We start from the raw sequence: 16,783 nt of genomic DNA, 5'->3' as shown, positions 1-16,783 counted from the left end.
GTTATTATTATTATTATTATTGCAATTGAGCTGTATAAGCTGTTGATATATCAGTATTTTGGAAATTAATCCATTGTTGGTTACATCATTTGCAAATGATGATGATATTTGCAAATATTTCTCACATTCTGTAGGGGTTTTTTTGTTTATGTTTTCCTTTGCTGTGCAAAAGCTTTTAATTAGGTCCCGTTTGTTTTTGTTTTCATTACTTTAGGAGGTGGATCCAAAAAGATACTCTGCTCTTTATGTCCTCTATAAAGTATCCAGTCTTACATTTAGGTCTTTAATCTATTTTGAGTTTATTTTTGTATATGGTGGTAGAGAATGTTGTAATTTCACTCTTTTACATGTAGCTGTCCAGTTTTCCCAGCACCATTTATTGAAGAGGCTGTCTTTTCTCCATTGTATGCTCTTGCGTCCTTTGTCATAGATTAGGTGACCATACGTGCATGGGTTTATCTCTGGGATTTCTATCCTGTTCCATTGATCTGTATTTCTGTTTTTGTGCCAGTACCATACTGTCTTGATTACTGTAGCTTGGTAGTATAGTCTGAAGTCAGGGAGCCTGATTCCTCCAGCTCCGTTTTTCTTAAGATTGCTTTGGCTATTCAGGGTCTTTTGTGTCTCCATATAAGCTAAAACTTTTTTGTTCTAGTTCTGTGAAAAATGCCATTGGTAATTTGATAGAGATTGCACTGAATCTGTAGATTGCCTTGGATAGTATAGTCATTTTGACAATATTGACAATATTGACTCTTCCAATCCAAGAACATAGTATATCTTTCCATCTGTTTATGTCGTCTTTGATTTCTTTCATCAGCATCTCACAGTTTTCAGAGTACAGGACTATTTCCTCCTTAGGTAGGTTTATTCCTAGGTATTTCATTCACTTGGATGCCATGGTAAATGGGATTGTTTCCTTAGTTTCTCCTTGTGATCTTCTGTCATTAAGTGTATAGAAATGCAACAGATTTCTGTGTATTAATTTTGTATCTGCAACTTTACTGAATTCATTGATGAACTGTAGTAGTTTTCTGGTTGCACCTTTAGGATTTTCTATGTATAGTATCATGTCATCTGCAAACAGTGACAGATTTACTTCTTCTTCTCCAATTTGGATTCCCTTTTTCTTCTCTGATTGCCATGGCTAGGACTTCCAAAACTATGTTGAAGAAAAGTGGCGAGCGTGGACATCCTTGTCTTGTTCCCAATCTTAGAGGAAATGCTTTCAGCTTTTCACTGTTGACTGTGATGTTTGCTGTGGGTGTGTCATATATGGCCTTTATTATGTTGAGGTAGGTTCCAAGCTCACTTTCTGGAGAGTTGTTATCATCAATGGGTGTTGAATTTTGTCGAAAGCTTTTTCTGCATCTATTGAGATGATCATACGGTTTTTATTCTTCAATTTGTTGTGGTGTATCACACTGATTTGTGGATACTGAAAAATCCTGCAGCCTTGGGATAAATCCCACTTGATTACGGTGTATGATCCTTTTAATGTGTTGTTGGATTCGGTTTGCTAGTATTTTGCTGAGTATTTCTGCATCTATGTTCATCAGTGATATTCACCTGTAATTTTCTCTTTTTTGTGGTATCTTTGTCTGGTTTTGGTATCAGGGTGATGGTGGCCTCATATAATGAGTTTGGGAGTGTTCCTTCCTCTGCAATTTTTGGAAGAGTTTCTGAAGGATACGTGTTAACTCTTCTCTAAATGTTTGATAGAATTTGGCTGTGAAGCCATCTGGTCATGGACTTTTGTTTGTTTGGAGTTTTTTAATCAGTTTCAATTTCAGTACTTGTGATTGGTCTGTTCATATTTTCTATTTCTTCCTGGTTTAGTCTTGCGAGATTGTACCTTTCTAAGAATTTGTCCATTTCTTCTAGGATGTCCATTTCTAGGTTGTCCATTTTATTGGCACATAGTTGCTTGTAGTAGTCTCTTACGATCCTCTGTATTTCTGTGGTATCCATTGTAACTTCTCCCTTTTCATTTCTAATTTTATTGATTTGAGCCCTCTCCCTTTTTCTTGATGAGCCTGGCTAACGGGTTATCAATTTTATCTTCTCAAAGAACCAGCTTTTTAGTTTCATTGATCTTTTCTGTTGTTTTCTTAGTCTCTATGTCATTTATTTCTATTCCAATCTTTATGATTTCTTTCCTTCTACTAACTTTAGGTTTTGTTTGTTCTTCTTTCTCTAGGTGCTTTAGGTGTAAGGTTAGGTTGTTTGAGATTGTTCTTCTTTCCTGAGGTAAGATTGTATTGCTATAAACTTCCCTCTTAGAACTGTTTGCTGTCTCAGGTTTTGGATCATCGTGTTTTCATTGTCATTTGTCTCTAGGTATTTCTTGATTTCCTCTTTGATTTCTTCAGTGATCCATTGGTAGTTTAGTAACACATTGTTTAGCCTCCATGTGTTTGTGTTTTTTAGCTTTTTTCTTGTAGTAGATTTCTAATCCCATAAGTGTTGTGGTCGGAAAAGATGCTTGATATGATTTCGATTTTCTTAAATTTACTGAGGCTCGCTTTGTGGCCCAGCATGTGATCAATCCTGGAAAATGTTCTGTGCGCACTTGAGAAGAAAGTGTATTCTGCTTTCAGATGGAAGTTCTATAAACATCAATTAAGTACATCTGGTCTAATGTGTCATTTAAGGTCTCTGTTTCCTTAATTTTCTGTCTGGATGATCTATCTGTTGATGAAAGCAGGGTGTTAAAGTCCCCCACTCTTATCGTGTTACTGTCAATTTCTCCTTTTATGGCTGTTAGCATTTGCCTTATATATTAAGGTGCTCCTGTGCTGTCTGCATATATATTTACAGTTGTTATGTCTTCTTCTTGGATTAATCCCTTGATCATTATGTAGTGTCCTTCCTTGTCTCTGGTAACATTCTTTGTTTTAAAGTCTATTTTATCTGATATGAGTATTTGCTACTCCAGCTTTCTTTTGATTTCCATTTGCATGGAATGCCTTTTTTCATCCCCTCACTCTCAGTCTGTATTTATCCCTAGATCTGAAGTGGGTCTCTTGTAGGCAGCACATATATGGGTCTTGTTTTTGTACCCATTCAGCCAATCTATTTCTTTTGGTTGGAGAATTTAATCTGTTTACTTTTAAGGTGATTATCAGTATATATGTTCTTATTGCCATTTTGTTAATTGTTTTGGCTTTGTTTTTGGAGGTGTTTTTTTCTTCCCTTCCTCTTTTGTTCTCTTGTGATTTGATGACCAACTTTAGTGTTGTGTTTGGATTCCTTTTTCTTTTTTGTGTGTATCATCTATTATAGATTTTCGGTTTGCAGTTACTATGAGATTTTGATATAGCAGTCTGTAGATAAACAGGATTGTTTTAAGTTGCTGGTCTTTTAATTTCAGATGCATCTCTAATATCCTGTATTTGTGGTCTCCTCTTGTCACAATTGCTAGTTTTGATATATTTGTGTGTGGATGATTTCCTACCTGTAGTGTATGTTTGCCTTTACCAGTGAACTTTTCCATTCATAGTTTTGTTTCTAGTTGTGTCCTTTTCTTTTGTGCCTAGAGAACTTCCTTTAGCATTTGTTGCAAAGCTGGTCTGGTGGTCCTGAATTCTCTTAGCTTTGACTTGTCTGTAAAGCTTTTGATTTCTCTGTTTAATCTGAATGAGAGCCTTGCTGGGTAGAGTATTCTTGGTTTAGGTTCTTCCCTTTCATCACTTTAAATATATCATGCCACTCCTTTCTGGTATGCAGCGTTTCTGAGAAATCAGCTGATATAACTGATAACCTTATAGGAATTCCCTTGTATGTTACTTGTTGCTTTTACCTTGCTTTTTTTTTTAAATTTTTATGTATTATTTGTTATTTATTTTTGGCTGTGTTGGGTCTTCGTTTCTGTGCGAGGGCTTTCTCTAGTTGCGGCGAGTGGGGGCCACTCCTCATCGCAGTGCGCGGGCCTCTCACTATCGTGGCCTCTCGTTGCAGAGCACAGGCTCCAGACGCGCAGGCTCAGTAATTGTGGCTCATGGACCCAGTTGCTCCGCGGCATGTGGGATCCTCCCGGACCAGGGCTCGAACCCATGTCCCCTGCATTGGCAGGCAGATTCTCAACCACTGCGCCACCAGGGGAGCCCTACCTTGTTGCTTTTAATATTTTTCCTTTGTCTTTAATTTTTGGCACTTTGATTACTACGTGTCTCGGCGTGTTTCCTCCCTGGGCTTATCCTGCCTGGGACTCTCTGCGCTTCCTGGACTCGGATGACTGTTTCCTTTCCCATGTTAGAGAATTTTTCAGCTATTACCGCTTCAAATATTTTCTCAGGTCCTCCCTCTCTTCTCCTGGGACCTCTAAATGCAAATGTTGGTACATTTAATGTTGTCCCAGAGGTGTCTTATTAAACTGTCCTCATTTTTTTTCATTCTTTTTTCTTTATTCTGTTCTGCAGCACTGATTTCCACCATTCTGTCTTCCAGCTCACTTACCCATTCTTCTGCCTCAGTTATTTGCTATTGATTCCTTCTAGTGTATTTTTCATTTCAGTTATTGTACTGTTCGTCTCTGTTTTTTAGTTCTTCTAGGTTTGTCATACATTTCTTGTCTCTTCTCAATCATCTGTGCCTCCATTCTTTTTCCGAGATCTTGGATCATCTTTACTATCATTTCTTTGACTTCTTTTTCAGGTAGATGGCCTACTTCCTCTAGTTGTTCTTCTGGGGTTTTATCTTGTTCCTTCATCTGGGACATATTTCTCTGCCATCTCATTTTGTCTAATTTTGTGTGATTGTGGTTTCCGTTCTGCAGGCTGTAGGGTTGTAGTTCTTGCTTCTGCTGTCTGCACCATGGTGGAGGAGGCTGTCTAAGAGGCTTCTGCAGGTTCCTGGTGGGAGGGACCGTTGCCTCCATTTATATTTAATGTATTATGTTAAGGCTTAAATGTGCCACTTTACTTTTTGTTTTCTGCTTGTCTTTTGTTTCTATTTTTTCCTCCCTTCACGTAGTTTAAATTAAAAAAATTTTTCTTTTCTTTTTTTTTTAGAATTCTATTTGGGCATTTGTACAGATTTTTAGTGGATGCTCCAGGTATTACAGTATATATACACATAACTTCTCAAAATCTACTGGTGTCAAGTTTTACCAGTTTGGAAACATTACTTTCTTTTACCCTCCCGTATCTATAATACAGTTATTTTATTTCATTTATATACATTGAAAACCATAAAACTTATACAATTTTTGCTTCAACCATCAAACGTAATTTAGAAAACTTTGAGAGGAGAAAGAAAACCCATTATATTTACCCATATTTTTGCTCTTTCCTTGTTTCTTTCCTTCCTGATGTCCCAAGTTTCCATATTTTATTGTTTCCTTTTTGTTTAGGGAATTTTACTTTAGTCATACTTCTAAGGTAGGTCTGCTGGTGAAAACTTTTCAGTTTTACTTCATGTGAGAATGTCTGTCTTGATTTCCCCTCCATTTCTGAAGGATATTTTCATGGGATATAGAATTCTGGATTGAGAGTTCTTTCAGCCCATGAAAAATGTGGCCACGTACTTCTGGGGCCCTGGTTTCTGAGGAACTTGCTGCCATTCTGATTGTTTTGAACCTGGAGGTGATGTGTCATTTCCCTCTGGCTACTTTTGAGATTCTTTTCTTATGGCTTTAGTTTTGAGTTTGACTATGACATCTTGGTGTGGATTTCTTTGGTTTTATCTCATTTGGGGTTCACTCAGCATTTTGAATCTGAACCTTTATGTTGCTTTGCCAAATTCAGCAAACGGTCAGCCCTTTTCCTAGGAATATTTTTTTCAGCTCCCCCCTCTCTTCCTTGTTCCATGAGTATATTTGATGAAAACTGTGGGGAAGAAAGTCGAAGGAATGAATCTCATAAAGGAATTCTAGATATTCCTATATTCTAGATATAGCAAGTAACGAGGTAAGAGAATTCTGGAGCCTGGGGCTTTGGGGCTCTCCCTACCTGCACTGCACAGCTGAGCTCCACCAAACTCCCTCCATGCCTACACTCTTTCCTCAGTGCCTGGCCGTCACTGTTTGTTAGTGGCTCCCAAACAAGTTTCTGTTCACCCCCTCTCAGTAAATGGTGTCACTTAGTTCAGGCCCAAATAATGACAAGTAAATATAAGAAGGCATCCTGAGTCCTCTCCTTCTCACGCCATGTCCACTCTAGCATCGACCTTCAGTTCCAGAATCTTTTGGGGACCTTAGCACAACAAATAAAACAAAACCACAGCTTCCTTGGTCTGACCCCAGAGATTCTGACTGATTGGAAAAACATGCCCAATTAAAAAAACAGATATCCTTAGGAGATTTAGAAGGACAGACAGGCAAGCCTAGTTTACCCTGGTTAGTATGGAGATGAGCGCAGTGCCCCTGCTTGATGCTTTTATCCCCTTGGTGTCCTTGCAGCATTTGTCACTACCACATGGAGCCAACTGACTCGAAAATGTGTAGCTTTAACTAACTTTCTATGTGTTCTTCCATTTGTTATAAAAGGAATTAAAAAACCCTACCAGTAAGCCCTACCACTAAATCTTGGAAGAATTCTTCTTAGTGAAAATGAAATGAAAGCTCTCAGTTTCTACTCCACAGGCCACTAATGACATTTCCTTTTCTCCATCTGCTCCATGCTTCCAGGGAAGGACACACAATGATTCCAACCCTGGGTGAGACCTGAAAATCTCTCCACACTGCAGTGAACACCGTTTGCACAGATTCAGCCCCAGCAGCACAGAAATGTTTCCACTGTCCACTCATCAAGTTACATATTATACCAACCTGGATAGTTACAGAATTTTCTTTAAAATTAAATTCTCCAATATTTTTCTTAGCCATCTGATGATGCACAATGCAAAGCAGAAAGCCAACCTTTAAAACTGAGAGTGAGTTTCAATATTTTATTAAAATAGCATATTTAACCACTGTTAACCAAGAATATGTTAACTCCCCACCCCCACCATATGCAGCACAACACAGTAGTGATTGATTTCAAATATCCTGGATTGTGATAACCAACAGAAACATTTCAAAGTCAAGTCTGCAACTAAAAACTAGACGTTGGAAAAATTCTGAATTAGAAGAAACATAAAGCTCTCAAACAGAATTTTTTTATCTGCCCGAGAATTAATGCGGTACGCCACCCACCTACCTGACAATACTGCTGGTCTGCTTTTTCTCCTCTGTGCATAGTATAACGTCTCATTTATAACTACCCACTTTATAAATAAATCAGCATTTAATCACCCCATTTAATGTTCCTTTTCAGCTTCACAAAGAAACCAGTAAATAAAACTGTCGATGACAGTCACGACATAGGCTCTCACGGCAAGGTAAAAAATTTGAAAATACGCAGAGATGCATCAATGCTATTTTACATAAAAAGACAGATTTAAAAAGTGCAAGGCAAAATCTGCAGTTTTTTTAGGGGAGTTTTTAGGCACATCCATTTCTTAAAGCAAGCTTCAGAATGAATTCCAGTTTGTTCTTCATGATACCTGTTTAAGTCTTTCTTTTAAAAAAAAGAAAAACACATCTCGTCAAGTGTGAAACAGGGCATCTCCCGTCCCAAAAGGCAAGGTTTTCAGTTATGGCGCGTCCGTCCTTTTTTTATTCTTGCGGGCTTTGGTTTGGGGATGTACTGATTATTCGCCTGGTACTCGAGTTCTTTCCGGAAGTAGTGAATTGCTTTGTTTAACCCTTCCTCCAGCGGGACCTATTTAAAGAGAGAGCAAGAATGAGGGGCGCGGCCGGGTCCCCCGAGGCTGTCTGCGCCTGTGCTGTGCACCCTGACAGACTGCACTTGAACGAGCTGCAGCCCCAGAGACCCACACTTCCTCCTGCCGGTTGGGAGTCTGTTCCAGTTTGAATCAGTCACAAAAGGCACCCTTAGAATAATGCCCACGTGCGCCCTTCTCTCAGAAGTCTCCGCGGAGGAAGAGGCTTGGAAGCATCCGTATCCAATCCACATGCCTGATTCTCTGGGTGACACTTACTTACTCTCTGTACTTTCACCCCCGGGGACCTACAAGGGACCCATGACCTGGGAAGCCTCATAGTTTAGAGCTGCCCTGCAGCAAACAGGAAACAGAAACCGAATCAGCTGCCCATGTCCTCTCTGCGGACATGACCTCTCAACTGAGACCTCAAAGAAAGGAATGCAGCAGCCACGCCCAGCCCCGGGGACCGTCAGCCTGGGGGACAGGCATCCCGGGCCTGGCGAGGCCACACCCACCAGGCTGATGGACTCTAAGCGTAACAGAAAGGTGGGGAGGCCCGTGGTCTCCCCCCTCCAGCCCCTCACACTCCCACCCGGCTCCGCCTGCATGGGAACCGGGGTGGATGAGCTCGCCCACGTCGCGGGCATCGTGGCCAGCCCTGCACGTCCATGACACCCTGGCTGAGTGGACGGAGGCCAAGCAGCGCTACCTGGGGCCAAGCCATTCCCCGTAACAGAGGACGAGGGGCACAGGCTACAAGCCCCGTGTGGGCCTGGAGAAGACACTGCTGGGGCCACCCCGACCCCCAAGCCCCCAGACCGCCCCACACAGCAGCACCCCCAAGGAACAGACACGGCGCGGGGGTGGGAGGCCTTCTCCACAGGGCAGTGGGACCCCCCCCCACCACCACTTACCACGGGCTCCCACCCCAGCATCAGCTTCGCTTTCTTGATGTCTGGTTTCCTTTTCTGGGGGTCATCCTGGGCTTCGGAGAGAAACTGAATTTCACTCCCACTGCCTGTAGTATTGAAAAAAAAAAAAATGTCAGAAGAGAATCAGGAACCACTGGGACGCGACTCACCACACACACCAAAGGCCCGCCAGCCAGGTACACAGGTGCAGATGCAGTACTGTGTCCCAAGTCACCTCGGGCCCCCACCAGGGGACTGTGCCGCTGGCCACACGGCGCTTGCCGAGGGCAGGACACCGGCTTGAGCCACCCCGAGGGGAAGGAGGGGGCAGGCCCCGCGCACACCACCACCCCCCCCAGCAACACAGCCGCGTGCCCGCTGCCGCCAGGGGGGCTGTGACCCTGACGCCCCGATGAGCCACCCCCAGGCGTTCACACCCTGCGGGAGCCCCTCACCTGCAGCCAGGCTCCCTTCAGCCCGTCTAACGGGCAGAGTGCCGGGGAGTGACCATCGGCCAGCCCAGGCTGACACCTTCCGAGGGCCTGCCACCTACGCCCTGCCAGGGCCACCCTGAGCCAACAAAAGATGTCCAGCCACCCTGCCGGACAGACCTCAAGCAGAAGGACAGAAGCCTGGCCGGTCCAGCTTCCTAGGACCAACAGAACGAAGCCAGCCCAGTGACCACTGGCCAGGCCTGGTCACAGAATCTGGAGCGAATAAAACAGCTGCTGTCTGAAGCCAGTGGTCTGGGTCGATGTGTTACACAGCCATCCACCCAGGCTTCAGACAAGCTTCTCAACTTCAACGTGAGCACGACCACCCGAGGAGTCTGGCAAAACGCAGATTCTGATCCGGGAGACCCGAGCAGGGTGTGTGACTCCGCATTTCTAACAAGTGCCTGACGGTGGTGAAGATGCTGTGGTTTTCATCTCAGGAGGACCATCCCCTGTCCTGTCCGACTGTCCAGTGCCAGGAAGGACAACTGCAGCGAATCCAGCCTGCTAAGCGTAGGGTCTAGACGGGCCCACATCACGCTCGCCTGGTCTAGCCAACCCCACTCCAATCTGGTTGTGTCTGGACTCTGATTTCTTGATCAACCCTGGGAAGCAGACAACCCCCAACCCGAGCCCCAGGAACCTGACCCTGTGACCAAGGGCACAGCCCGTAGACACCGGCAGCCCACGGCTGGCTGAAAACGCACAGACTTCTCATGGCTTAAGAGCACACCCTCTCGGGGGCCAGGCCCAGTGTCCACACCGCCTGAGACACCCCGCAGCCAGGCTGGCCAGAACTGCACGTGGAACCTGAAACTCGCCACCAGATTCCACCAGAATCACACAAGCCCCGGTGTCGCTCTCCTGCTCCCTGAAACCCTGTGCTCGGCCCAGCTGGCGTCTGGAACCAGACAGTGGTCACCGGGGCAGAACTGCCGACCACAATCACGTCTTGAGCACAGAGGACAGACGTACCATTTCTGCTCCACACAGGCCTTCTGTCACAAGGGCGCACAAAGCTGGCCCCCTCCCCGCACCCCTTCACCTTTCCGTCGCTTAGAATTACGAAGCGGTGAGGCGCTCCTGAGCAAGTTCTGCTTCTCTTCCAATTCAATTAGCGTGTATTCGTTACCCACCGTCCAGGCGAGGCGTTATTAACCGACAGGGTAAGCGCGGCCGCTCACACGCAGGAAGGCCTCTGTCCTACTTACCAACGAGGTTTTTAATTAGCTGAGCGAATTCCAGGATCGTATGTTCTTCCGGGTTCCCCTAAGGAAGAAAGGTCTCTGGTTAGAGGTGTAAACGCAATGGCGACGGCACGCCCTCCCGCCCCACGCGCACGCCGTCCCCGACGCCGGGGGCTGGGCAGGGTCAGCAGACGCCCGCCCGTGTAGCGGCGCATCAGGGCGCTGCGTCCCCTGGCCCAGGTACGGGACGGTTTCCAGACGCAAAGGTACTGTTGGCTCGGTGTCGCTCGGCAGGAAAGCCTGGTTCTGCGAGCTTAGCTCTCCCAGGACACTCTTGCTTCCCACTCGGGGCGCCCTGCTTGCCCCCTCGGTAATGAAGACGCGTGAGCCTGGCCAGGAGTCCCAACGGACGCGAAGCGCGCTCGCAGGGGGGGCCCTGGGCAGCCGGTGCGAGACCCAGGATGTGGCTCTACGGCGGGCTTACTTTGGGGGCCTCTGAACGCCCCTCCGCCTCTTCCTGCCGCCCTACCTTCCAGCAGCCGCGGCCCAGCCCCTCCCCGAGCCTGCTCGTCCCGTCGGGAGAGAGCACCGTGAAGTCTGGCAACTGTACGTCCCAACACTCTTCATCCCCAATCTCCTGGTTTCGTCTGAGACCAAAGGTAAAAGAGGCAGGAAGGGACCTTAGGCCTAATTATGAGCACCCCGGGGCTACCGGCAGACACGCCCCTAAACAAGACAGGTTTCTACAGGAGTCGGACACTCCAGCACGGCTCTGTGCCGAGGGGCAAGAAGGACGCGACACTAACGCGGGGAGTGGCTGCTTGGGGCGACCACTGGTTAAGACGCACACTTGGAAGGGCGAGAAGTGAAAACACAGGGTAAGGGCGGTGAAGGCTCAAGATGAAGTGAGGATCACGAGACACGGCTTATGCTATTTAACTGCCTGTTTCTTCGAAAATGCATGACAACAGCGCTGGCTGGGTGCTTGCGGCCGCCGGTACCCATGAATTGGTCAAAGGTCCCACAGGGAGTGGACCTCTCCAGGGCCCGTCCTTCGCCGTTGGTAGGAACTCCCGCCCAACCCAGGAGAAATGAACGTTCCAGAGCGTGCTTCAGACTGCTGGTCATGAAGAAAAGTACACGGAACGGTTTGCGAGTGAAGTGCTTTCAAGAAATGAGCAAGCACGTCCACACCTGTGAGCTTAGCCCCTCCCAGGGAGGGGAGGGGGCCGAGGTGGTGAGAGGGGCGGGGCTCCCCCAATGCGGGGAGGGGGGGGTACGGGGGCTCGGGTCAGCTGCCATCGGCAGAAGCGGACCGTCTAGAATGACGGGCAGTCTACACTGGACACCTCACATTTTAAACGGGATGGAATGAAACCATTCAGGAGACAGGGACCAAAAGGGTCAGAGGGCTCTAGCCCAACCTGATCCCTGGAAGAGCTGGAGAGGAGACTGGGGAAGTCCTGGGGAAGCTGTCACATCACAGCGGCATAGACCAGCTCTGGGGGGTCCCCACGGAGAAGGCAGGCCCGTGGGCAGGCACACAGAGGACGAGGTTTTACCTCTAAACAGAAGGAAAAACGTTCTGCCAGTGAGAACCGGCCAAGGACAGGACAAACTGCTCTGCAGAGAAACACATCCTCCAGCACTAAGAGTGAGCGAGGCTGGATCAGAGATCAGGCGGAACCAGCTCCCCATCCCTCCCGGGAGCGTCTGGGCTGCAGGAAGTGAGGGAGGAAGCGGCACGAAGGGGGTCTGGGCGCTCACAGACATGACAGTGAGGGAAGCTCTCCTAGCCACTCCATCTTCTACAGCCCCGGAAAGCAAGCTGATCGAGACCAACTGCACATTCAGTGATGGACAAAGGACACACAGAATGTCACCTACAACCACCAAAGGCTCCACGAATTTCTAGACCTGGCCCTTCCGGTGGACGGAGCGGGGTTAGTTTATCCCAGATCTTACTTCTCTGTGGACTGCCGTTTTGTTCTATTCCGTCTATCTTCCTCTAGTACTGGGCAAGCAGCAGACTGGCACGTGCCCTGAGCGTGCTGACGGAGCGAGCGAAGCGGGAACCGGCCTGCCGGGGAGGGAGTGGGCGGGGGGAGGGACTCACCAGGTTGACGGGGCTGCTGACGTTGCTGTTCATGAGCGCCACGAGGCCGTTCACCAGGTCGCTGGAAGAGAGGCGCGGCCGCTCAGCTGCCCGCCGGGGCCCGCAGGCGCCGAGCACCGGGCACGAGCCGCCCACCTCCCGGAAGGAAACCAAAACCCCCGTGGGGGACTGGACGTCAGAATGAAACCCTGCGCGTAAGAGGGCGCAGAGGACGCTCAAGTGCTCGCGGCTGGGATGGCGTGGCGTCTGGGATCCGCCTTCCGCGGGCGGGCGTCGGCACGCGGCTGAGCAGGACGCAAGCTCAGTGATGGGGCTGAGCTCCCTGCTTTGTGTATTTCTGAAACCCTTCAGCAATTAAAAAATGAAAGTAAGGCACACACCCAAAAAAAGATGGCGTTTATGCAAGTTTCTGAGGAAAGTCCATGTTTAACGGGAACCCAGGTAGTCGGCCCATATGGAAAAGCAGATGGTTTTTTAAAAAATAAGGTCTCCTGCAATGAAAGAACTCCAGTATGTAAGTCTCATACTGGCAACTCACAGAGAAAGCCAGACAACCCTGAGTGTTGAAACCAGCTCCCTGGACGTCTGGCCCCTCACCTCCCCCCAGGAACCCCAGCACCCGGATGGGACGGGCGGGGGCGTCTGGGTGTTGCAGACGGATGGCGAGCGAGCGGGCCGTGAGGGTGACGGTCAAGAGGCGAACTTCCGCTTACCAAGGTTTGGTTCTTATTTTCAGAAACGTTAAAGGGTGGTTCTGTCAAAAACAAGTGACTTCGTACACATGACACCTCGCTGCTACACGAGCACTTTTACTAGGTCACTTTCACCAGCTGTGCCTCACGAGGCTGTGAGGGCGCTGCTCCGGGGATGCAAACGCGGCCGCCTGGAACGCTCTCCCCTCCTCCGCCGTAACCAGCAAGGAGCAGGTTACTGTGCTAAACTTCCAAAAGGAAACCTCAGGTTTTGCTTTCCTTTTCACTGAAAAACAATTTGGGGGGGGGGGGGTAATTTAGCAAACAAATGATTTTCTGGGTTTTTGCTTACAGCCAATGGGCATTTTGCAGGAAACACGCCTAAAGTCCGTTCTGCTCTCACGGATCAAGCACAGATGCAAAGAACCGCTGACTTTAGATGATTCCTCGCTTCTAGAAACTGGCAAAAAGTCCCTTCATCACTATGGCCGTTAACGACCACATCCCAACGCGTCCTCTAACAGCACACATCTCTGCATGTTTGGAAAAGACGTTAAAATGTGCCATTCGGTAGCATCCACAAACATTTTTAATGGGGGGGGGGTCCATATTAAGCTGGAAGGTGACGGACACTTATGTAATCATCCTGGGGGGAGGGGCATGCATCTTTTATGCAAAAAACTGGCAACTTTTAAGGCCCAAAGTGCACAGATCACATCCATTTAACCTGAAGCTCTTTAAAAGTGTCATTTTGACAAAGTGACTTTTTAAGACAACACAGCATGCCTCCGTGATGGGGTGAGGACGTAACCTGGCCACGAGAGCACCAAGCACAGTCACGCCAGGATGTCAGCGCACACGCCACCCAGACACCGCAACGGTCACCCAGAAACGGTGCAACGCTGCCGCAGGGCAGCTGTGGATTTTGGAAATGGGTAATTTAGTTCAGTAACTACAGATCCAAACGTTGTGCATTTTTAACTGTGAAGTAAAAGAGCCTCAGTTTCTACAAAATAGCTTCTTTAAAACAGCCCAGCGTTGGTAAGTTAACTCTCTCAGCCAAGCCTTGAACAATGGAGAGCGAAAGCCAGGAAAGCTCCTTCCCCGAGCCTGGTGAAGTCAGGGAACCTCAGCACGTCAGAGCCCACTAACTCAAGATGTGAGACCAGCAGACGGCACGGCCTCACGAAGAAAGGGTTTGCCCGAAGGGCCCCCAACACCACTTTTAGTGACACCACTGAGGTCCCTTCCAGGGCGCACCCTGGTGTCTGGGTCGGTGACGGGGCGCGTGGACCGCACAGGCCGGCCAGCGAGGCACGTCCTGTCGGGGATGGAGTGCAGCTCGTGCGTCACTCGATGCTTAAAAGGTTTCAACCAGCAGCAAAAACAAGCACCTGAGAGGCTACTTGAAATGAATTTTCTATCTGATGCCTTTGAAATAGCAAGAACGGGTTGTAACTGATGCCCCTTTCACTGCACAGTCTCTGGAATACTCCACGAGGTGGTACGGCTGGAGGAGTCTGGGGGCCTTGATGAGGCTGTTGGAGGAGATTCAACGTGACTGAGACGTCAAGACCCCCCCCACCTCGAGAAAGTGCGCAGACAGGGGCCGGGGGAGGGCAGGCGGGCTGGACACGTGTCACGATGAGAAGACGGTACCCGAGCGCAGGATCCCAGGAGCACGGTCCCCACACAGACACGGGCCGCCATCACTTCCTTGCAGCGCACGGCTCCCGGGTTAAGTGCTCTGACATGAGAACAGGCCGGCTAGCTCCTGGCTGAATCCCTTCTTAGACTATTTGGGCAACAAAATGGGCCAGTGACGTGATGGTCCCAGGCTTTTGCCCTGCTGGGCAAGATACTAACCGATGGGGAGAGAAAAACCACTGTTCATTATAAGACACTTACTCAGCTTTCTTTTGGACTAAATGTGAAAATTCACAAACACTTGCAGGGAAAAAAAAAATCTACAGTGGTTGTGTTTTGTTTTTTTTTTTTTCTTTTAAACCAGGCAAAAATCGTGTGGTTGCTCGGGCCGAGGTGGGGTGGGAGCCCCCCAAGACCTGCCACCACTTCGCCTGACAGCATCCCTGGGGTGGCCGCAGGCACCAGGGACAGCATTTTCTGATGGACAGGCAGTCCAGGGTATTTGTACTGAAAAGTGCAAGTATACGGTCCCAAAACATACAGCTAGATTTTCCAATGACTGAGGACACCGCAAACCTGTGCAGAATTCACCATCACTGTGCCACATGGGAAAATATTTCGGTAGATGTTAACTGCTCATATAATAACTCTTCTCTCAGAATCCAAACCGCACTTTAAAACTTGCCACCAACCGAACTGGCCGACAAAAAACTAGATTGAGGAGCACTACCAAGAAAACAGTAAATATGACCGTGTGAGACTGTTCAACAAAGTTCTTAAAATATTTTTATCTGCATTTAGTTTGGGCACAAAATTTATCAACATTAGGCCTCTTGACCTTCTTAATGATGACGACCTCGTCCACCCCAGAAGGCACGTCTAAAGGGTCTGATTTCGGCATCTGCAGGTATGCTGGATGCCTGAGGCCATCACCTCACTGGCCTGAATTGGAGGCCCTGGGTGACCCTCGGGGCCGGCAGGTTGGCCGACAAGACACTAGGTGGCAGCAGGAGACCAGCACATCCGACCTCTATTGGCAGAGAACCCGGAGCGGGGGGGTGGGGGGGGGGCCGCCCACAGGAAGGGCAGAACTAACATCAACCCAGCTGCTTCACCGGAATGAACACAGCACAACGAGCAAGTGACCCAGACGCGACTGGACGGTCCTCGCCCGCCTGGGGGTCTTACCTGACGTACTGGAAGGCCCTTGTCTGCGACCCGGATCCGTACACCTGGGGGGAGACCACACTGAGGGTCCCGGAACCACGGACTACACGGGAGCCTTCAACCACCAGGGGCGTAGCCTGACCTCAGCCCTGACAACCCCAGGGTCCGGCCGTGCCAGGCCCTCCACCAGGCCCGGGGCCTCACCCAGGGGCACCCTGAGGCACCTTGTGGACAGAGACGCCCCTGGGCACAGTCATGGGCCAAGAGCACGGCGGGAGAGGCCTTTGCAGGCAGGCCCTGAGCCCGAGGCACCAGGGTGTCTGCAGCTCAGGGAGCAGGGTGACCTGAGCCCCGTCCAGGGTCACGGCTCCCGTGTGTTCCCTCCACGCACCGCCCCCTCCCTCCCTCCCTCCAAGGGCAGCGGGGACTCCTGACTTCAGGGCAGGCACCCGCCCCACACACCCGATCGGACGCACTCCCCCCGCGCCCGCCCGCCACCCACCGTGAGCGGCTCCCCCTGCAGCGCCTGCAGGATGAAGTTGCTGACCACCCGGCCGTCGTTCATGTGCATTCGGGGTCCGAAGGTGTTGAAGATCCTGGCCACGCGCACCTCCACGCCTTCCTGCAACACAGAAGAGGGTGAGCCCTGCGGCCCCTGCGCCCCACAGATACCTCTGCTCTTCCTTCCAGACACAGGCGCTTTTCCGTCCAGATGAGATGCTGTGTTCCCTGTAATCAAATCTGGAGGCTGCGAGTTACACCAAACTCACATGAGCCCCGGTTCCCACCACCTTGAGGCCCCCGGCATGAAACGTGCTGCAGAAACCTGAGAGACAGTTAAAGCAGTGCAAGGGGTAAATGA

General features: G+C 49.0%; 1 protein-coding gene across 3 annotated transcripts in view; it reads right to left on the bottom strand.

The window, feature by feature from the left end:
- Positions 1 to 6,874: 6,874 nt before the first annotated feature.
- Positions 6,875 to 16,783, bottom strand: part of UXS1 (UDP-glucuronate decarboxylase 1) — a 79,701-nt gene continuing 69,792 nt past the window's right edge. For all 3 annotated transcript variants that reach the window (XM_082358456.1, XM_082358457.1, XM_082358458.1), the window contains 6 exons: positions 16,424 to 16,543; positions 15,943 to 15,986; positions 12,416 to 12,476; positions 10,324 to 10,381; positions 8,622 to 8,725; positions 6,875 to 7,703 (listed from right to left, as the gene is read on the bottom strand). In XM_082358456.1, coding sequence (XP_082214582.1) covers positions 7,572 to 7,703; positions 8,622 to 8,725; positions 10,324 to 10,381; positions 12,416 to 12,476; positions 15,943 to 15,986; positions 16,424 to 16,543 — 519 coding nt within the window. In that variant the 3' untranslated portion in view covers positions 6,875 to 7,571. The remainder of the gene's footprint in view (positions 7,704 to 8,621; positions 8,726 to 10,323; positions 10,382 to 12,415; positions 12,477 to 15,942; positions 15,987 to 16,423; positions 16,544 to 16,783) is intronic.

Source organism: Balaenoptera borealis, assembly GCF_965194805.1.
Source record: "Balaenoptera borealis genome assembly, chromosome: 15".
Classification (NCBI taxonomy): Eukaryota; Metazoa; Chordata; class Mammalia; order Artiodactyla; family Balaenopteridae; genus Balaenoptera; species Balaenoptera borealis.
The sequence above is the reverse complement of the archived record's forward strand: the minus strand, read 5'-3'. Positions and strand labels throughout refer to the sequence as shown.